The sequence below is a fragment of the Poecile atricapillus genome, chromosome Z (assembly GCF_030490865.1).
Source record: "Poecile atricapillus isolate bPoeAtr1 chromosome Z, bPoeAtr1.hap1, whole genome shotgun sequence".
NCBI lineage: Eukaryota > Metazoa > Chordata > Aves > Passeriformes > Paridae > Poecile > Poecile atricapillus.
The window spans coordinates 21,378,967-21,400,992 of record NC_081289.1 but is presented as its reverse complement, the minus strand read 5'-3'; the positions used below and the strand labels follow the sequence as shown (position 1 = coordinate 21,400,992).

The 22,026-nt window shown below is 37.0% G+C and overlaps 2 protein-coding genes across 6 annotated transcripts in view; both read left to right on the top strand.

The window, feature by feature from the left end:
* The window catches only part of LOC131592679 (N-acetylglucosamine-1-phosphotransferase subunits alpha/beta-like), a 37,823-nt gene extending 19,398 nt beyond the window's left edge, over positions 1-18,425 (top strand). The window contains exons 9-22 of one of the 3 annotated variants that reach the window (XM_058864355.1): positions 1,279-1,458; positions 2,496-2,666; positions 3,783-3,906; positions 4,626-4,829; positions 5,743-6,851; positions 7,848-8,047; positions 8,314-8,533; positions 9,570-9,683; positions 10,416-10,501; positions 11,384-11,482; positions 14,300-14,467; positions 15,988-16,078; positions 16,665-16,722; positions 17,225-18,425. In XM_058864355.1, coding sequence (XP_058720338.1) covers positions 1,279-1,458; positions 2,496-2,666; positions 3,783-3,906; positions 4,626-4,829; positions 5,743-6,851; positions 7,848-8,047; positions 8,314-8,533; positions 9,570-9,683; positions 10,416-10,501; positions 11,384-11,482; positions 14,300-14,467; positions 15,988-16,078; positions 16,665-16,712 — 2,814 coding nt within the window. In that variant the 3' untranslated portion in view covers positions 16,713-16,722; positions 17,225-18,425. Of the gene's footprint in view, positions 1-1,278; positions 1,459-2,495; positions 2,667-3,782; positions 3,907-4,625; positions 4,830-5,742; positions 6,852-7,847; positions 8,048-8,313; positions 8,534-9,569; positions 9,684-10,402; positions 10,502-11,383; positions 11,483-14,299; positions 14,468-15,987; positions 16,079-16,664; positions 16,723-17,224 lie in introns of those variants that run through there. The other 2 variants (XM_058864354.1, XR_009280690.1) reach the window with 2 other exon arrangements.
* Positions 18,426-19,013: 588 nt separating this feature from the next.
* LOC131592681 (synaptonemal complex protein 3-like) overlaps positions 19,014-22,026 on the top strand; it is an 8,790-nt gene continuing 5,777 nt past the window's right edge. For 2 of the 3 annotated variants that reach the window (XM_058864360.1, XM_058864358.1), the window contains exons 1-3: positions 19,014-19,153; positions 20,621-20,761; positions 21,343-21,415. In XM_058864360.1, the coding sequence (XP_058720343.1) occupies positions 20,635-20,761; positions 21,343-21,415 (200 nt within the window). In that variant the 5' untranslated portion in view covers positions 19,014-19,153; positions 20,621-20,634. The remainder of the gene's footprint in view (positions 19,154-20,620; positions 20,762-21,342; positions 21,416-22,026) is intronic. The other variant, XM_058864361.1, reaches the window with a different exon arrangement.

The window sequence follows — 22,026 nt, the reverse complement described above, 5'->3', positions numbered from 1 at the left end:
ATACGTTTCTTAGACATGTTTTGCTTTGCAGTGTCGTTTATGCTGAGCAAGTGTTAATTGCTTCTTTTTCAAAAATGTTGAAGTCCTGAAATACAGATGTCTGTAAAGAAAGGAGGTTTACTTTAAATGCTTTTGATACGATGAAGGATGTTGGTTTAAGAACAGGAAATTAAATTACAAGGTGTCTGTTTCAAGATAAGATATTCTGTAATCTTGGGGTTTTTCCTCCTGCTGGAATTTATTTTAACAGTAAATGTCAAGTGGTGTGGTTAGTGTGCCCACTCCTGAAAAGCTTGCAGTCTTCGTATCCTGTGACCTGGACTTTTGGAAATTCTTCCTGGTTAATACCAAACCTGAGCTCAAACTTTATATTTCCCCATTTTGAAATTACGGTTTATTTTGTAAACAGGCACCTAGCCAATGTCTGCTGGTGTTGCTAAAATGTTTTCAGTTCCTATTTTGTGAAATTGAAAGCTGTGTTACTGTACATATTAGAAAATGTATGTACATTGTGTAGAATCTGCAGTGAAAATGGTAGTTGTTAAACATTCAACTATTTTCTTGAGTTTTCTGTTTGATCTGGGTTTTAGAAAAGTTCCTTTTATACAGCCTTACTTGGTGGTTTTAGGAGAGATCATTAAGCTCTCATAAATGTGAAAAAGAAACATGTTTCAGTGTCCTAAATGTAATTTTGTTACTTTAACAGTAAGTTTCTAACTGAAACATTTTCTATTTAATAAAAACATAGGGAAACATTTAGCTATTTGATAGTGAATATTAGTCTAAGTTTTCTTAATTTTCTCCTGCTTAAATTCTTTAAAATAATAAAGCAGGGGATAATTAAAGAGCAGCTACATCATGACACTTCCATCTATATTAGGTGACATTTATATACAGCTTATGATGCAATATATTTGAAAGGCCCCAGCCTCTTGAAACTGGGTTTCTGAAAGGTGATGTTACTGGTTTGAAATGGAGGGGGGAGTGTTTTTTCTGCTCCATTCTTCAAGAACTTTTTTCAGCATGGGCAGCAGACATCCTAATAATACCAGGTGGTCAGCCAATGAGGTCAGAAGGTTTTATTGTTCACTTTCATAATTTGGAAGAATATGGTTCTTTGTAAGAATAATGGTTATTATTAATATATTTTTTATTTTTGAATGTCTAAATCCTGAAGTACTTATGCACCCATATGCCAAAGCACACTTTCCTTACCTAGCTGGATCAGAACTTTAGTATTCTATTGAAAATCTAAGACAGGATTTTTTCTTTTTTTAGTCCAAGCAGGATGAAGATGTTTCTGCCAGCCGCTTCGAGGACAACGAAGAGCTGCGGTACTCATTGCGATCAATAGAGAGACACGCCCCTTGGGTGCGGCATATCTTCATTGTGACCAACGGGCAGATTCCCTCCTGGCTTAACCTGGATAATCCTCGGATAACTATAGTGACACATCAGGTAAAATTCAGCAAAGCCACAGCTATGAAAGGGCCAGCAAAGATATTCAGTTTGATTTGAAATGGAATTATCCTCTTGCAGCAAAAGGCTGCATTTATTCGGAAGAAGTGACAACCTCTTCTCTCTCTCACCCAGGGTTTTATCATGAATGTCCTTATATTTGGGCTAAACAGATAGCTGAATATATATCAAGCGTATATTTAGTACACTCTTCCAAATATTAAGGCTTCAGCTAGCATATTAATGTTAGCTGTCTAATTTCCTTATGGAGTCTATTTTTAAAAAGCTGGGGAGAAGAAAATGCAATCTGAATCTATAAACAGTCTCTCAGAACCAGTAATAACCTAGTAAGCTTGTGTTAAGACGGGATGGATTACAAATACTGGAACTAAGAAGATGGCTACAAAAAAAGTAGCTATGCATTCTAAAAATGTTATTTAAAAAGAGAAGAGGAATCCTTCAAGCTTCCTGAATAAGTGAAACCAAATTCTCTGTATTTCTCAAAGTAATTTTGGTATCTGGACTTGCCATACGAGTTCTGCGCAACCGAAGTGCTAAAGACATAATTACTCAACTTCTGCTGTCTGCTGGTGAAGTTTCTTGAAAAAGATGGAACAAACCTGACTTTTTGAATGCTGCAACAGGTTCAATTTGTTAAAAATTTTGTGCAGCCTGAAATTCATGAGAATTATTAATCTATACTCTGAGCCTGGTCCAGGACTCATTGAAAGAGGAGTGTGTGAAAGTTTGACTTTGTGAGCAATCAGGTGCAATTTCTTAGTTGTGCAGCAGAACTGGAAATGGTTTTGTGTGGGGAAAAAGAGATATTAAAGGGTTGGGGTTTTTTTTGTTTTGTTTTTTGGTGGTGGTGGTTTTGGTGTTTTGTTGGTTTTTTTTTGTTTGGTTTTTTTTTTCTTTATTATTTTTTCTTTTGTATCTATCCTTATTCTTGATAAGCTTTTTTTAGTGGATAAGTATCAAGTATTTGTATGCCTTACTAAAACAGTTTTTGGTTGTTGGGGATTTTCTTGTCTTAGGAAATATTTCAGAATGTGAGTCACTTGCCTACCTTCAGTTCACCAGCTATTGAAAGTCACATTCATCGCATCAGTGGCCTTTCTCAGAAGTTTATTTATCTCAATGATGATGTTATGTTTGGGAAGGATGTTTGGCCTGATGATTTTTACAGTCATTCTAAAGGTCAAAAGGTAAGCTGTTATGAAAAGGTATTTTAGCAAAAGTAGAACTTTTCTACTGTAATGATAAAAGCCAGAGGAATGCTACTTTGAAAGTCTGAGCACTCACTCCCCCTTTTATCTCTAAAGGTTCATTGTTCTTAACTAGAGAACTGTTGGCTGAGGTTCAGGGTGTGGAAGGCTCTTCCCTATATTCCTATGTGTGCTGTGTTTGTAGGATTACTTGTTTTCATGTTCACTCCTACGTTGGGGCGGTTATAATAGTTCCTCTGTCAGGATTCACTTCAGTTTCAGTGTTATTTGCTAGTTACTCCTACTTTCTGTTGGTGTAAGGCTGATGTGGTGTTTGGCAGTTACCAGTCTTCCTTCCTTGTAAATTCTTTTATTTTGTGGGAAATACTCAAAACAAACAAGAATAAACTTTTCTGTGGGAACACTGAAGCCAGATGACATTTTAACTGGTCTAATGTTGAAGTTTACCGTTAATTGCTTCTCTTCCAGACATCCGTAATATCTTTTCCCAATTTATATATGATTATATATATATAAAATTTTATTTATAATCATATATACTTTATATACAATTGTTTGCTAAAATAATATATATTGTTCCACATTGATGAGTGTAAAATAATTTAGTCTTTCAACAAGTCCATTATCAATAGCTGGGGTTTAAGCAAGGAGAGCAGGCTGAGGAAACATTAGCAATAGTTACACATAAACACTGGCTGCCAGCCAGTGAAATGGATTTTCATCTATTAGCTTGATCTTCAAGAGTGACATGGAGGTAGGAATTGAAGATTTATATATTATTATTTCTATTAAAGCAGTGGGTACACAAGGCACCACAGACCAATGAATTTAGAATTTTGTGCAGGCAGATGTGCACACTTGCACACAAATACAGAAGGGTTGAGCGTGATTAGTTACATTAAAATACTTGCTTCCCTTTGAAAGGGATAACATTTACTTGACAGACAATGGGGTTTAAATTCTATTTGTAAAGTTCTGTGAAATCTTAAGGCACTGTACGTAGGGAGACATTATTGTAAGTCTCCATATTCAAAGAAACAAGCTCAGCTGACTTCTATTTGCCAGTCCTTGTCTCAGACTGTAATGTTGTTCCAGGTGTACTTGACTTGGCCTGTGCCAAACTGTGCCGAGGGATGTCCTGGCTCATGGATTAAAGATGGCTACTGTGATAAAGCCTGTAATAACTCAGCATGTGATTGGGATGGAGGTGATTGCATTGGTAAGACAGCAATGTTGAATTTAGGAAAAGTGTTCTGTTTGTTTTTCCTTACAAGAATAATTCTGTAACTTGTCTATTTCACATAACTACAGAATTTGCCTCCTTTAGTAATTAAAAAATAACAAAAAAGTTGACTTACAAATTAAAACCTTATTTCTTGCAAACTACAAATTTCTGTGGAAAATGATGAGAAATAGTAGGGCATAGGGTAATCTTTCTTTAGGTATCAAATTTGACTAGCTGAAAGAAGGGATTGTGAAATTTAAATTATTATATGTTAATCATATACAGTATTATATATTATTTGGATTCAGAATCCAAATAATAATGGCTTGGGAAGCTGCACTGTTAGTTCCTAGATTAAATTTTCAGGTCTGCAGTGTAATAAAATGAGGTGGTACTTCTGGTTTGAGGAAGTGATACCTTTCTAGGAGGCTGTAAAGTCAAGACTTTGCAAGCACAAGGAGTAGTAAATCAGTTTTCTGCCTGCCTTTTTGACATTAAGACAAAATACATTGACACTTTGATTCCTAAACTTTGAGTGTAAAATCTGTAGTATGCACAAACTCACAGAAGTCTAGGTGGGATTTTCTCCTTTTTAATTTCACTGATGATTATTTAGTCTTCAGTCTAGCTTTAATGTGGTGGCCTTAATGTGCCTTTCTTCGGTTATTTGAAATTCTTACTTCTGGTGGGTTTGTTTTTTCTTTTTTCTCCAGGTAACAGTGGGGGTAATCGCTATGTTGCTGGTGGAGGTGCAGTTGGAGGTATTGGGAATGGCCCACCATGGCAGTTTGGAGCAGGAATAAGTGGTGTTTCATACTGTAACCAGGGTTGTGCTAATTCCTGGCTAGCAGACAAATTCTGTGACCAGGCCTGCAATGTCCTCTCGTGTGGATTTGATGCTGGTGACTGTGGCCAGGGTATGTAAAAAGCATTGCTGATAAACTTCCTGCAGGGATTCTCTTGAATTTCCTGACCTTTCTTGGTTCATCATTACTCTCAGATCAGGCTAAGGTGTTCTGTACAAGCATCTTTGCCTAACTAAGGACAGTTGAATTGATGATGCCTGCAGCAATTAAAAAGTTTAAAGAGCCTCTCTGATGCTGACAGTTCTGGGCTCTTGCCAAAGGCTACTTTCAGTCACAAGTGAACTTGTCTGAAGTTCATTTGGATATGAATGATTAGCAAGGAGTAAACAAAGTGATTGAAAGTGCTGTCTGGTATATGCAGGAGAAGAATTTGTCCTGTTTGGAAGAGCAGAGGTTCCTCTGCATTTCGGCTGGGACAAATGGGTTTCTGGTGATTCTATTGCTAGCAGTGAGGTTTTGTTCATCTGGGAGATGACAGATAGTCTGTGTTCTGCCATGGGAGGCAGAAGTTCCTTTCAGCCTATCTGATTTTGAAAATATCAAATCAAAATGCATCACTGTAGTATGAACTCTAGCTGTTGTAACATTACTCTCCTAAAATGGGGCAAAAATGTAATATGGGCAAGCTACTTATGACTGATACATAGTTTTAAGTGACATGATAATAAGACATTTTAAGCTCTTCAGGTAGAGACTGATTGATGAATTATACTGGCTTTTAGAATTAGCATGAGGGTGTCTGGTAGCTTTATATATCTGAGTATGTTCTTGTCATCCATTGTTAAAGATATGTGAGCAAGAAACTGGAAACCAGAGTAAGTGTTCTTTCACAAAGCTGTCTCCCTGTTAATACTGTGACTGTAGCTGGGCATATTACTATTGAAGAAAGAGTCGAAGATAAATGTCATGCTGAAAATTGACGGAAATGTGTTTTGTTTTTTGTTTGGGTTTCTTTTTTTCCCAGATCACTTTGAAGAGATGTACAAGGTGATGCTTCAGCTTAATCAGACCTACTATGTTGTTCCCAAAGGTGAATGTCTGCCCTACTTCAGTTTCAGTGAAATAGCCAAGAAAGGAATTGAGGGCTCATACAGTGATAATCCAATTATCCGACATGCTTCAGTTGCTAACAAATGGAAAACTATCCATCTAATCATGCATAGTGGCATGAACACAACTGTGATCTATTTTAACCTTACATTCCTAAATAAAAATGATGAAGAGTTTAAAATGCAAATAGCTGTTGAAGTTGATACTAGAGAGGAACCAAAACAGAACACAACTTCCATGCAAAAATCTAACTCTGATTTAAAAAGTGTAACATCAGTACCAGAAGCTGAATTGATATTTGAGGATATTCCAGAAGAGAAACGCTTTCCAAGAGTCAGGAGACGTCGAAATGGCACAAAAGAGAGCATACCTGAAGAGTTGATAATCCCATCAGTAAATGTGTCTCTTCTTCCTGAAGATGTCCAACTAGCACTGCAGAAACTGGACTTAAAACTAATAAATGGTGATATAACTCAGAAAGGATATAACCTATCCAAGGCTTCTCTCCTGAGACCTTTCCTGTTTTTGACCACTGCAAAGAGTATTGTAGGCCTGGAAAAAAAGGATATGCATAATCATTCAGAAGATCAGAAGAATCAGAGCAGCTGGGAGAAGCCTTATAAAGATGTAAATGATGGCAAAATAAAAACAGTAAAAGCAAAGGAAGAAGTTCCTTCAAGGCTTATGGGAACAAAGGGGACTGTTGTGACAGGGAGCACAAATAAACATATTTATAAGGTTCAGCGTAAAGCCACACTTCCCTCCCAGAGCATGGGGAAAAAAAATGAAACTCGAGAAAAAGTACTGAATGCACTCATATTAAGGGAAACACAGAAATCAAAACATACTGAGAATTTTGATACAGGAGAAGGTGCACAGGGGATGGAAGGAGTAAAAAGGCATGAGCAGGTGGATGCAAATATAAAGGAGGGGCTAGTGGGAAGAAAATTACAGTCTTATGCTGGAAGTTACCAAGGCTTTTTGCCATGGGAGAAAAAGAAGTATTTCCAAGACCTTCTTGATGTGAGTACCTTAATGTCATTCCTTACTGGAATAGTTGCATGTTTCTGCATTTATTGGAGTACTGTTAATATGATTTATACATTTGAAATGTACTTTGCCTTTGAGGCAAATGCTGGGATTTTTTTGAAATATACTTTTCATATAAAATGTGATTTGTTTATGATATGGGTCTCTCTTACCTTGATGGTAAAAGTCAAATAGCTATTTCTGTTCCCTTTCTACAATCTTTTCTTGGTCAAATTAATTTTTTGTTCACTGTGTGTTGTCACAGGGCTATTGCTCAGACACATGTAGCACTATAACAGAAAGCTTAAGTTTTGTTTTGATTGCATTTATGCAGGTATGGATTCAGTTTATGTTTAAAAAATGCAGAAAATAGGTATAATGATAAATTCTAAAAGCTAAATTGAAAATCTGCAAAGAAACTGCTTATCTAGATTGTGTCAAGAAAACGTATAGGAAATTTCCTCTGCTTCCATCCAAAGCATTTTGGTAGTTTTGAAAAGCTCTAGAAGAGAAGATACTTCAGTTGGTAGCAGCTGCTTTGCCCTATTTCACATAGCAAAGGGCTATGTTTTAAAAAGACTATCTCTCTCGGTTCATCTGAGATTGAATTTTGCATGATGAATCTTTATATTCATAGGATTTCTATTTATCAAATATGGATGAATGATTTGAAAAATAAAGGCAATATTACAAATAAATCTGATGGCAAATAGGGTCCTTAGTGTCTGTGAGGTTTCAGAGCACAAATATCAAGGAAGCCTTTTATAGAGTAGGTTTCCTCAAAGCGTGAAAGCTTTAAGGAAAAGCTTATTTTATTTCTTTTTAAAGGAAGATCTAAGGAATATGAAGAAAAATATTAAAAAATTCTCTTCCCATTTTCAGATATGGAAAGAGTTGACAGCTGGCTGAAATGTCATTTCTCCTGTGTGTCTTGTGTTTTCTGACTTTTTCAGTAATGTAACCTAGATTTATGCCTGTCCTCCTCTTTAGGAAGAAGAGTCATTAATCAAGCAAATGTCATACTTTACTGAAGGTAAACATTTTGGAAGGCAGCTGAAAGATACTTTTGCTGATTCCCTTCGATACGTAAATAAGCTGTTAAACAGCAAGTTTGGATTTACATCTCGTAAAGTCCCTGCTCATATGCCTCACATGATTGACCGTACTGTTATGCAAGAGCTCCAGGATATGTGAGTGTGGTTTTGCTTGGAATAATGTAAAACTGTGGGAAATTCTACCTTTCTGTTGCTTTGCTCTAGCCACTTCCAGTGTGTTAATGGGTACTCATTAAAATTATATTTTGGAAAAGGAAATAAGACATTTATTACAAGAGGATAGTTGAGATACAATGAGATTTTTGAGACACTTTACAAATTCTGGATAAGAATTTATTTTTAGGTAAGGAATGTTTTCTTCAAGGAATTAGAGGGCTAAATGTGTTTTCATTCCTATCTAGGTTTCCTGAGGAGTTTGACAAGACATCATTTCACAAAGTGCGTCACTCTGAAGATATGCAGTTTGCTTTTTCATATTTCTACTATCTTATGAGTGCAGTTCAGCCACTGAACATCTCTCAGATCTTTGATGAGGTTGATACAGACCAGTCAGGCATCTTATCTGACCGAGAGATTCGCACGTTGGCCACAAGGATCCATGAGCTACCACTAAGTTTGCAGGTACTCTTTCCTTACTGATTAGCTTTTAGAGCAGTTTCAAAGTCCAAAATGGTTAAAATAAAAAAAGTCAAATTTTTATGTTTGCCTGTAGTGTCAGTAGCATTTGGTAGTTTTTAAATATTACCTCGAAAATACAGCATTGTGTTTTATTTACCATTGTTTGATTGTTTTTTCTGTGTAATCTGCAATTAAACTGAGTTCTAGCAGCTTTAGAAAATTGTTCACTGCTGTCTGAGTTCAAGAAAACAGTGTGAGTTTGTCCAAAAAAAAGTTCACTGCCAAGAGTTGGATCCTGCTGTGCTTACTGCAGTTTCTGCACATAGTAAAAGATAGTTCTTGCCCTGAGGAACTTGTGGCCTAAAGAAAGAACTGAGAAAAAGGATAGCAAGGAAGTCATACTAGTAAACAGTATGTTCATATACAAAGATTCATACTTCTGTTACTCATGCTTCTGTTCTTCTAAGAACAATAAGCAGAGACATGGTTTTTGTAGGACTTGCATTCTTAAACATACAGGTAGAGAACAAAGTGTAATGTTTTTGCTTTACAGAGAGGATATGACACAAACCAGTGAAACAATTTGTTTGTAACACAGGGCACAAAATCGATGGTGTAGTGAGAACATAGCCCTGCTTTAGTGTGTTCCTGGCCTGTACCTTAGTCAGAAAACCTTCCTGTCCTTGCAGTCAACTCTTCTGTTTGCTTGGTTTGGAATTTAATATGCCAGTGTTGATTTGAGAACTCTGTACAGTCCTGATGTTGCTACTAAAGATGTGTTTTTAATACCTTATCTGGTCTCAATTAAACTCTGTACTGAATATTTGCTTTACTTTATAGGGAGTCCCACTGACTTAGCAGTTACTGAAATAGGGTCTGCTGAATATTAAGTCTTCTCTTGTGGACAGTAACATGGAAATTTGTTATGTCAATAACATTAAATACATTTGTGTACCCTGGGTTTTTAGAACTATGTCAGTGAGAAAATCAGTAGGATTTTAAATGCTTTTTCCCCTCCCCCCTCCTTTCTTTCTGTTAGGATTTGACAGGTCTAGAACAAATGCTAATAAATTGCTCTAAGGCTCTCCCTGCCAACATCACTCAGATCCATGTCATTCCTCCAACTCAAGAAGCATATTATGATCCAAATCTGGTAAGAAACATTGATCTTAAAAGATGCTTATTTTCTTTTCTGAGTATGTATTTACTTTACTTCAAAAGCTGGTTTGATTTCTAAAAGGAAAGTATTTACAAAAATTACTACTTGTATCTACATGAAGTGTTACAAAATGAAAATTTTATAGGCTGCTTCCTAACATACTAACCCTTAATTTTCTTTAAAAGCAGAGAAAAGCTGAGATTTAGGATGTTATTATAATTGGGATTTAAAAAGTCATCCTGTTAAGAAAATTTACTGTTCTGAACCAAAAAGACAGTAAGCCCAATACCTCTCTGACTAGAACTTCCTGGTAAGTCTTTATCTGAATTATAACATGTATTCAAAAAACTCCCTAAAATCAAAAAATCTCTGTTGTACAGAGATTGCCTGGCCAGTTTTACTGGTGGCCTTTGTCAGACGAACATCAGATGGCTGTCAAGTGAGTTAGAATTTTTGAGTATTTTACTGAGAGTGAAGTTGCAATGTTTTTGCCAAAAAGTAATCTGTATTTTTCATATAGTATTTGAAAAATAGGAAATTGTGATGTTATGCACCAGTATTGTTTTGTTTTTTCCCTCCCCAGTTGATAACAAAACTATTGCTTTGGATTCCAGGAGAGTAAAGTATGCAGGCCTCTCTAGCTGTAATACAAGTTTTCTTACAAAGTACACCTTTATAATACTGTAATTTTCAGTAACCTATAATCTAAACAGCGTTTTCTTCCAGCCTCCAGTCACCAAAAACCTAGTGACTAATTGCAAACCTGTGACTGACAGGATTCGTAAGGCTTACAAGGACAAAAACAAATACAGGTATGTTGTGGCAGTCCTGTGAAAAGAAATGCTTAGTGTTGTAAAGCCATAGGAGGAGGGATAAATACACACCTAACCCAAGATTGCACATGTGTGCTAACAAGTCTTAGCTGAAGCCTATTTTGACAGTGGAACTAAAGAAACACACTGTTGTTAACTTATGTATGTTTCATTGTGCAGGGTGATGTGGGTTTTTTTCGTAGTTTGGTTAGTAGACTAAATACTTCCACGTTACTTGTGTCATCTTGGGCCATTTCCTACTTTGTATGGTACAATACTAAGCCCCAGAGTATGTCTGGATGGCTGGAGTGAGTGCATTCAATCGGCATATAAAGAAGGAAACAGCCTTCCTGTACCTAGAAGTTGTAAATCTACTTCATCCTTCCTTCTACTGAAGCTTAAAAAAAGAAAATAACAGAAAAAGCATTTTAGTCTTAATTACCTTGTACTGTGTACCTTTCCTGTGAGATGGAGGGGTGACAGTGGTGTGAGCTTTGTAAGTGGAGGAGGGTCTCAGGTGAGACTTGAAGAAGCCTTCAAATTGCTTTCTTATATTAAGTGAAGTGAAAAATTTAAGTGTGGTATCTACCACTAGTAAGACTGTTCACTTGGAGTCAAATGCTCATATTTTATATGCTTTCTCTTAGAATCCAGGTCTATGATTGATAGGTGGTTACTAATAAATCTACAGAAAAGTGGTTCTCTGCAAGAGCAGTAGCTGAAAAATTTAAATGTATCAATAGAAAGCAAATGGCAAATTTTAATGAAGGCTATCCAGTCAGATTAGAAATGTTGCTCAATAATGTTAAATACAAGGTTGATATTTATTGAACCAGACTTTAGGCTGTTTTATTAATTTATAAATTTTATTTCAACAATAAGGTTTGAAATCATGGGAGAAGAGGAAATTGCATTCAAAATGATTCGCACCAATGTTTCTCATGTAGTTGGTCAGCTGGATGACATACGAAAAAATCCCAGGTATCCTGTTTCATGATTTGCATGAAGTTGTGAGATGGTTTTAATTTTCTGGTTTGCCTCTTTAAACTTCTTTGTATTTATAAGATAATTTATTGTCATGTATTTCTAAAGTGTGTGTTACAAGGTAAGACAAATTTGAACCAAAAGTACTTCCGATTTTTTCTGTTTGACTGAATCTGACGCCTCTCTCTATTATGCCAGGGGGTATGTCAATAATTTGTTACATTTTTATTTATCTAAAATCTTTGAAAACTTAGAAACTTCAGCTATTTTTTAAGCTTTCATTTTTGCCATTCTAGAGGGCATACAATTTTTATTGCAGGCAATTTTATTTTAAAGGAAGAACTTTTTGACCTGCTTTATGCAGGTATTTTATATTAGTAATTATGTGTGGATTATTTTGTTACTAAATCAGTTTTGCGTATTCATTGTGCTTTCAAGCTCTTTTACAACATGGAAAGAATCTTGCTTCTGTCTTCAGAAAACCAGAGTTTTCTGCCAGTTTAATGAGTTTGGCTGCAAGAAGAGGTCTGACAAGTGTTAAAAGGCAGAGCAAGGAGGAAAGTAGAACCAGGTACCTTGGGTCAGGGAAAGTGAAGCCTCCTCTTTTGGTGACAGAAAGCTGTTGGGTAATCTCAGCTGCCTGTAAAGCTGTAGCATACTTTGTATTTGTAGATAAAGAGTAGATTTCTACTTTCTTCTCAAGACTGTACTACTTTTGCTGGGTTATTTATTCAGAAAGGGAAATGCTGGTCTTGAGACATTTTTCAACTGAAGGTGGTTTGTATCTATTGCTGTTCCTTTCAAACAATGCCTTCTGGCCACATAACTCCTTCATTCCAGTTACCACAATGATCCATCTTAAAAGAAAAGTAGGCAGTGCTCTAGCTCATCCTGCTGATTCCTTTCCCTTCTCTATTTCTTTGTCTTCTGCATAGGAGTTGGTTTTTTTTTAAAGGTAGGGGAGATTTCAAGTCTTGTTAGGCTCAGAGAGGCCTGAGCTACAGAAGTTTCTCACCTTCAGTATTCACAAAGTGAGGAGTTGATTACCTGGGCTCTATTCCTGGGAAGTACAGTGCACAACTGTATTCATATCTTACTAACAAAGGAGAGCTGGCATAGTTATGTAGCCATGTCATTTCCTCCTCTTTGCCACGTTTTCCTTGCATACAAACCAATAATTATAATGAGTCTCTAAAAGCAGGTTTTTAGTGCCAGTCTCAGAATGAACTGGAAGTGATCACTTACTGATCTCCCAGAAATGTTTGGTTTTCACCCTTAAGGCAAAGTGATTGTTAATTGTCTAGGCATTAATTCTGGAATACCCAAAGGAATATAATGTTTGATTTCTTTTGGATGAATTTAAACAGTCTTTCCATTAAAAATGGGCTAATATTCTCATCAATCCCGTACTTTGCTGTATGTAGCAACCTCTCACTCTGTAAGCTGTATCTCTTTTCGATGAAGCTAAACAGGAATATACACTCTAGGAATACAGCTACTGCATTCCCAGGGCTAATGAGCTGCCAGTCCAAGGGATGAGGTCAGGGATAGTCCAGAGTAAACTCCCAAAATGCTTAGAGCGTAGCCATGATTGCCATAACCAGCTGCTTTGCATAGTATTACTTGATACAGGAGATACAGCCTGCTCACTTTTGGAGGGGCATATTTTTTCTTCTCAGATGTAGCAATTTGAATGCCTGGTTATCCCCTGCACGTAATTGTCTAGAGCAAGGTTACCAATTATGCTCGATACAGTACGTTGCCATTCAGTGCTAATTACCTGTGTGGGCTGATATACAAGCTCCAGAGTTCTGCTTATTTCCAGATTCCTGTGGAAGTCTGAACTTTGCTCTTTGAAAGAGCACACCATACTATAGAGAATACAGCTGACCAGAGCTGCTTATTTACAAAGGTTAGCAATGACAAGGCGTATGTCACCAGATATGATTTCTGCCTCTGGGGAAAATGTAGGGGTCTTGTATCTCAGAATATAAATAAAGCACATAGCCTTGCCCAAATGTGGAAAGGGGAATTTTTGTTTTCAAGCACCAGGTCAGAATGGCCAAGAGTACATAGCAGTACATAGGCACATTAGCTGCTGCCTTGGTTTCAATTAGTTTTAGCAACTTAGTTCCATGTTTCTTATGTGAGAAATAGCTCTCTGCAGGAGCCATTATTGTGAGCAGGCTTATTTGGTCACAGTGATTTCCATGTAAATTCTGTCCAAATTGTTGTTTGTATTTTGGTTGGTTATACAAGTCTAGCTTTGGATCTGTGATTCAACAGACCAATTTTTATAATGTTCTTAGTAAAGCAAAGCCTGGGGACCAAGCTTTGCCCTCTCGTATCCAATCTAATATAGTTTTTATGTTGATTTTCTTAAAAGAATTCAGCATGCGCACTAAAATATTAATAATTTAGTATGATTCTCTCCTACAGTGGAGCTCACTTTGTTCTTTACGAGACTTTACTCATGATAATTCAGAAGTATAAAAATCCTTACCCAGATTGTAATCTCTGTTCAATGGGCACTGGGATGGTGCACACTCCAGTGCCCATTAGATGGCAGCATTATATAACTAGAAATGTGGCCTGTCACTGGATTCTTCTGAGGTTTTGATTTGCTGTCAATCCTAGTGTTCTTTGAATTAAAATAAAATTGATTTAAAATAATGCAACAATAAAAAATATATCTGATTTTAAAATGATATGGTTTCAATTTTGTTTTAAAGGATTATGTTTGTGTTATTGGTTTGGCAATACCTTTGCTATATTATCAAGGAAATACTCTAACAATGTCATCTTGTTTCCTAGAAAATTTGTTTGCCTAAATGACAATATTGATCACAATCATAAGGATGCACAAACAGTGAAAGCAGTGCTTAGGGATTTTTATGAGTCAATGTTTCCCATCCCTTCACAATTTGAACTGCCGAGAGAATATCGGAATCGTTTCCTTCACATGCATGAACTCCAAGAATGGTATGTTCCACAAGTTCTTTTCACATTTCTGTAGTGCAGTAATATATCATTATCTAAGATACTGCTAACAAGCTGGTTTCCCCCCAGTATTGTCATGAAAGAGTTAACAGTGAGAATAGCATGGTAAGATTTGAATGGACTAAAATATGAGGTCTGCAGGATTTGGGTTTTTCTGGTGCTTAGATAGTCATCAACATTTTATCAATTGGTCCTAACCTACTGCAAATGAAAGTTGTTGGTTTATTCCTTTGTTTGGGTTTTTAAAAAATAAAACAGGAATTCTGGCTTTCTTTAAATGTAAAAATAAAACCTCAAGCCATTGTTATACTTCTTACTAAGTGATTTTTTTTCAATCTGCCACATAGCAATAACCATCTGGATAAAAATTAGAAAAGATAAATGTGTGTTCACATACTGCATATGCATATGTTCACATATTGCATGATATGTGAAATTTTTGTGTGTTTATCTCTTGCCATTTTATAAATAACAACTGAAGAAATTGGATTAATTGACTTCAGAAGACAAACAAAATGTTGACAGATACAGTGACAAAAAAGGACACAAGACTAATATAAGTAAACCTGCTGCTGATCAGCAAATCATAAGAAATAGCTGTTAATAAGAATATAGAAAATATTAGAGGAACTGTAGAAGGAATCAGAAGGATTGTAGGTGTGATTGTAGTGCTAGAAGTCCTGCTGTAGTAGTAGCAGAGGGAGCAGGGCACAAACTCATTTCAGCAGTTAGCTTTAGAAATTTGTGTTGGCTCCCTTTTAGAGACCCTCCATCAAGACTTTTTGTAGCTTCAAAAAGACACTTAATTTTGACTTGTTTGTAGCCAAAGATGATTCTACCTGAGTGCATTGAGGCAGGCTAAAGTGCTGGTGGAAATCAAAGTATTTTCAGAATCACGGGACAGTCCAGGTTGACAGGGACCTCAAAAGATCATCTGGTCCAACATTTCATGGGAAACTGTCTCCTGCCAGCTCTCAAGTGTCCTGGCTACAGGTATACAGGTGTAGCAGGTAAGGGAATTGCAGTTTAGTCAAAAAGGACGAGTGTGACTGCACAACTGTAGTTGTCAAAAGTAGATGTGGCACTTGAGGACATAGTTTAGGTGTGGACTTGGCACAGTTAGCTTAACAGTTGGACTTGATCTTTGAGGTCTTTTCTAACTTAAAAGATTCTATGATCTAGCATCCTGAGCAGTCATATCTTGGAAACTTCTAGTGGTGCAGACTCTACCCCAGCCTCTGGGGAGACTGCTCCAGAAATTATTGTTATGACTGTAAAAAAGATTTCCTTATGTCAAGATGAAACCTCTCCCAGTCCAACTTGTAGCTGTTGCCCCTTGTCCTCTCTATGTGGCTCTTCATGAAGAGAGCACCTACATCCTCTTTTTAGTCACCCTTTAAGAACTGCAGAAAACTTCATTTGCATATTATGTGGAAACTCTTTAAATATTTGCATTTATGATACACGAAGCTGTTTTTCTGTTTCCTTCTTTCTTTGTCTAGGAGGGCATATAGAGACAAGCTCAAATTCTGGACCCACTGTGTTCTAGTAACACTTATTGTATTTACAGTCATCTCGTTTTTTGCTGAACAGGTAAAGTTAATGTCTTCTTATCAAATCTGTACAACACTTAACAGATTGTGGAATCTTCAGGATAACATTGGATGGATTTTTTTAAATAGAATTTGAAGAGTAGCTAGGATTTTCCCTTCATAAAAGAAGTAAAGATGTTACATGACTCATGGTTAGGTTGCTTTAATTTTTAAGTCACCATGTTGAGATTCCTTGAAAAGAGAGTCATGGGGAGAAGGAGAGTGGCACCTTCTCAGGTGCCTTGTGACAATAAAGTCCATCACCAGTGTGCTAAATTTGGATGCTCAAATTCAGTAATTGTTTTTGAAATTCTTGGTCTGTTAACATGGATATTGGTAAAAGTGTATAGTAAGTTAAGAGGAAGGAAAATTAGTCCAGAAGGATCTTAAGTTACTTGAAGGCCTTATCAAAATCTCTTCCCTAAGTAATTGCAAAGACTTCTACTGAATTCAAAAGGTTTTGAATCTGACTCAAGGGGAAAAAACCCTTGACTTCTGCAAGCATAAAATGGCTTTCTTGAACATGATTAGTCCTGCTAAACTCAGAGGGAGTCAATGGAACAAATCATATGGGTAATTCTTTGCAGGTTGGGGCCTTAAGTAACACTTTCCGTGGTCTGATGAAGAGGGTGTAATTCTTGAAAGGTTGGCTTTTGATTATTATTTTTTTCCCACCTGTGACTTTTGCATGACTCTTTCCCTTGATTTTCAGCCTTTTTTGTCTATTAGAAAACTCCATTAGTAACTTGGTTTTAGAAGGGGATACTCAACTCAGTGGTATGTATAGTTAGGAATCTAAATACCATTTTAAGATGCCAGCTTTATGCTGATCTATTAAAAATAGAATGTAGTCCAGTGTTAATTTAAATTGACAAATTACCTTTAAGATAATCAGAATAAAGGCATGGTGTATTTCTCACTTTCTGCTTGTATTCTGATTATTGAGAAGTCTAGTGGAAATGTGCACATCTAATAGATGAATTGGAGTGAAAAATGCCTTTCAGGTATAATAAGAGAAAAAAAGTACAGTATTGATTATTTACCATGGGTGGTACAGATGTGATAGTTTCTAGGATGAAAACCTGAGCAGCTGTGGACCTTTAGCCCAGCAGAGAACTAGATATTGTATTTTTTTTTCTCTCCTCAGCTAATTGCACTTAAACGAAAGATTTTTCCAAGGAGAAGGATCCAAAAAGAAGTTGGTCATGAACGAATCAAAGTGTAGAAGAGCTTTATTTTGGAGATCAGTCTACCTCAAGCTGTGATTAAGCATTTTAAAGGTCTCTTTCATAAGTGTCTTTTCTGGTTTGCTGTTTAACTACATTGATATGAAGAAAAAAACCATCCACCAACATTCGAATCTCTGCAGTACTCTTCATGATATAAAAGCTGCTGGAGCTGTGACAATGCAAAATAACAACAACAAATAATTGCAGGACATCTGTACATAGGCGGTTTTCAACAGATCTTACTCTACAACTCTTAGTTCATGGTCATGTTATCCTTTTTTATAAAAAGGGTTACCTAAACAAATGTAACTGCATTTATTGCAGTGGATGTTGCCAACTAGATAAAATGTTGGAAGGAAAAGTTGTTTGGGATCATTTTAAGAAGTCCTTGATCTTGCATTCCAAAGCATTTTGCAAATTTCTGTCATTGCTGCTTTTTTTAGCCCTCCGGGGAAAATTGAGAATTATGTAACTTGTCATTTAAATTTAGAATACATTTATAGATGCTGACATTCTTTAAAGCACAGTGACAATTCATCTTCCTATTTGTAGTGTATAATTGGGATTTGAAAGAAAGGTATGCTACTAAAAAATTACATAGTAACAACACGTAATGGTTTATTTAAAAGATATTTTATATCTGCTGTATTATAGTCCAAAGAATACACAAAGAAATGGTGTTATTTCCTGGCTTGATTACAAAGAGAGGGTTGTAATCAAAGGAAAATGATCAAGATAAAATGTTTTACAAGCATTGTAAATAAAAAAGCAGAAGTGCCTCTATATGAATGGGTAACAGTTTCAAAGTAGAAAAGTATGGGGAGCAGTGTTTCACTTCATAAAACAATATTTCTACCAACAGACGAAGCTGTGGTGTTCTTAAATTTAACAGGGTTTGGCTATGTATTTTGCTGAGATATCGGAGTAGTGTGGTTTTATGTGGGAAAGAGTACTGAGTCTTTTCAAGCAGAAATTTTTGGTGGTGTATCTTCACTTAATTGTATTAGCAGTACTCAAAAAGCATTAATTTTTGTAATCGGATGATGTACAAAATGTATGTGCATATGTATTGTAAGATACTTGGCTTGCTTTGTAATTAACTAAAACGTGATGAAAGTTACGTCTGCCGTTTCTGTTTCAAAGTCAACCGAGCTCGCACGTTTTGGTAAATTAGCCAGGTATCTCTTTGAATCTTTATGTCAAAAGCTCTTAATTTTTTCCGTTAAAAGCTTTCCAGCTTTAATGATTTAATAGTAATCTGCAGCACGGCTCCGTTCTCCAAGTGGAATGACGCTTTTGAGCAGCGTTAGGAAGGATCCGCAGGCAGTGCCCGCTCCTGAGGGCCGTCCCTGCCGCGCCTGTTCCCGCCCTTTGCCGGCGGCGGGAGGCTCTGAGGCGGCACCGTGCCCGTCCCACCCCGGGTAGCGGCGGGAGGTTCTGAGGCAGCACCGTGCCCGTCCCACCCCGGGTAGCGGCGGGAGGTTCTGAGGCAGCACCGTGCCCATCCCGCCCTTTGCCGGCGGCGGGAGGCTCTGAGGCAGCACCGTGCCCGTCCCGCCCGGGCCAGGGGCGGGAGGCTCTGAGGCAGCACCGTGCCCATCCCACCCGGGGCAGCGGCGGGAGGCTCTGAGGCGGCACCGTGCCCGTCCCACCCGGGGCAGCGGCGGGAGGCTCTGAGGCAGCACCGTGCCCGTCCCGCCCGGGCCAGCGGCGGAGCGGCGTCAGGGCTGCCGGGGGCCAGCGGCGTTCCCTCTGCTGCAACGGGAGGCTGCGAGGGGCCCTGTCCTGCCGCCTGTGCGTCCCCTCAGGGTGCGCCTGAGGGCCCAAGTCTCTTTTGCGGCTCTGAGGTGGGTCCCCACCGTCAAAAGTCCCACGCAGGAAATTCACACAAGCACCGGTTTATTTAATATCTTTTTGGGGCAGGGTGGAAAAAAAAGAGGTGAGTTTCTCTAAAATCATTGTTAAAATACACAGCTGTGGATTGGAGACACTCAGATCGGCTAAAACAGGTACCTACACGGGATGGGTGAGGGTTGTGTGGGCTTGTGAGGTGGCCCGATTGTCTTACACCTGGCTGAGAAGGACTGAGAAGTTCTACGTTATAAACTGATTTTTAGTACAATGAAAAGTGTCTATATGTCGGATAAAATAGATGCTTGCAATTCAAAGTTAAAGTGCCTTTGCAGCACAGGGGCAAGCACTCTCCTCCTTTACATCATGTCCTCAACAGTCAGTAGCCAAAAAGCAGATTAAGTCTTGACAATTTCCTCTCATTTGAGGATAATTCTAATGCGAGGGCTTTTGATTTTCTAGTCAATAAAGACATTTGTTTTCCAAGACACTTGTAAAATCTAAAATTCTTCATACTACATAGAGAACCATCAACCTCAGAAAAAGCTTGGTATTGAAAAGCAGTTTCTTCCTTAGCATAGTGTGGCCATGTTTGTACAGATCCATGGAATTTGGGATTATAAAACATTTTCACAGCTATTGACAAATAAATTTAAAAAAACCAAAAAAACCCCACAAAACACCAGAAATAGGAAACTGAGGCATGTGAGAGATTTGATAATGTTGGGGGGACCTTACAGTCCTTGAAAGTCAAAATATCTTTAATGGAGTTCACAATTTACATGTGTGAACTTAATTTTCAGTCTGTCTCTGCCCTGGTTAGTGGAAAACCTACTGATATTTCTAGCTGTGTTGGATTGTGTCTAGAATGAGAGGTTTACTAAAGTATATAAATTACTAATTTTTTTCAGAGAGTCTATGTATAAAGTGTTTGCTAGTGTTGAAATGGCATCACTTACATTACAGAATGCAGAGGCATATTAGCTATAAAGAAAGATAAATTGAAACCTGGAAGTTGCACAGGACTTTAAAAAATGGCATAAGCATATGTATATTTTTTATTATCATGTGGGATGGCTTGTAGAATCACATTGTTCTCTATGGTTTATCATTTCTCTATTTTGGACAGTAGAATATTGGCATAGCTTTTGGGGAATACAGTATTGGATATGACAAAATGTGTAATAAACCTTATGGAAGCTAAGCTGGCAGACATCTTAAGAAAATGGATATTTATTTTTTTTCCAGCAGAATCAAGTACGTTCCTAATAGCCCTGGCATTTTTTTAGTATATTCTTTAAAGCATCACTGATGGGTAATGCTGTGGAATACCTCAAAACGAAACCAGTTCAGCACTGTTAAAGAGATACCCATAATAATATTCATGTAAGCATGAAAATATATTTATTTTCAATTTATCGTGGAGGAAGTTAAATCACGAATACAATATACTATTTCAGCAGGAAAAGATCTCACCATGGCACCATCAGGAAGAAAGCATGGAGGAAAAGCTGGTAAACCAGCACAAGAAGATCAGACCATACCTAGTTATGACTTTGAGGAGGAAAGAAAACTGAGTGGATCAGAGGAAGACATTAGAGAAGGTGTTTATATGAATTTTTTAGCACATTTCTAAAATGTGAATTTTATCATGTATATGACTATGAATAGAAAGGAAGAACTTCTGAGTCAACCAGGAACTGAGCAAAATATGGTTTGTAATGCCTGAGACCACCAGCCTCCTACTGTGTAATTTTGATTGGTAATTTTCAAAATAACACAAATATCTATTTGTGGTTCTTCTTTTTAAAGGTACAGAATTACAGTACCTATTTTACAGTAAAATTCAGATTGGACTTTATAAATTTTTGTTATTTTTACCTTTCTGATGATTGCTGTATTATGACTTGGGAATAATGGCGTAGCAGTGGACAGGGAAAGTAAAACTGTTTGGGACCAGGGTAGAGAACTTAAAGCAGTGCCAGCTCCAGTCTGGCCCTGCAGAATAATTCACTGCCATCTGTCAACTCCAGACTCAAAGTTACTGCTTGTGTTACTGATGGGAACTGACCATGAGATATGGTCAGGGAAATGGCATTACAAAAAAGTAATTACACTTTTAGTAACTCAAACAGCCAACACAAAGTGTGTTTTTGTAAATATTTCTATAATCCGTCTTATTAAGGTGACACACCAGTAATGGACAAGCATGGAAAGAAAAGACCTCTGGTGACTACTCATGTTCCAGATGATGTGGGGTAAGGTTAGATGTTTGGGGACTTTTTCCAAAATAAGCAGGTCTTAAATAGAAACCAACTTCAGTTATTCACAATGATTATTTTTGCTTTGTTTGGGTGATAGATAATACAGTAGTATTATCTAAAAAAAAAAAAAAGTAGCATTTTAAATAGCAATTCTTCAGTTTCTTTATAGATACTTTTTAACATTCAAAAAAATTTGATATATTTGTGAGTTCTTACAAATTTTTGTTTCTTTTAAAAGATTGTTTTCTTCTAAATTGTTGATAATTTCATTAAATTCTATTAATTTTTTCCTTCTCATTTTAGCTGAAGATTTAGTAATACTTTAAATGATCCAAATACTGCATGAAAAATAAATTCTTTTTACGGATAAATCTGAAAAAGTTTAATATTCATGGGCAGAGTAAATCTAATAAAGTATACAATGATATGGTTTTCAAGCAGATTATATGTGTTGAGTTGAAAATACTGTTTTACTGTATTGTAACACTGCCTTGTACACTGGTGTTATCATCTTAAAGATGCTGTAAAAACAACCCTGATATTATTTGCCTTGGATATTTTTACTGTGCCAGTCATGTTAACTGAGATGGACTTGTTTTTATTTG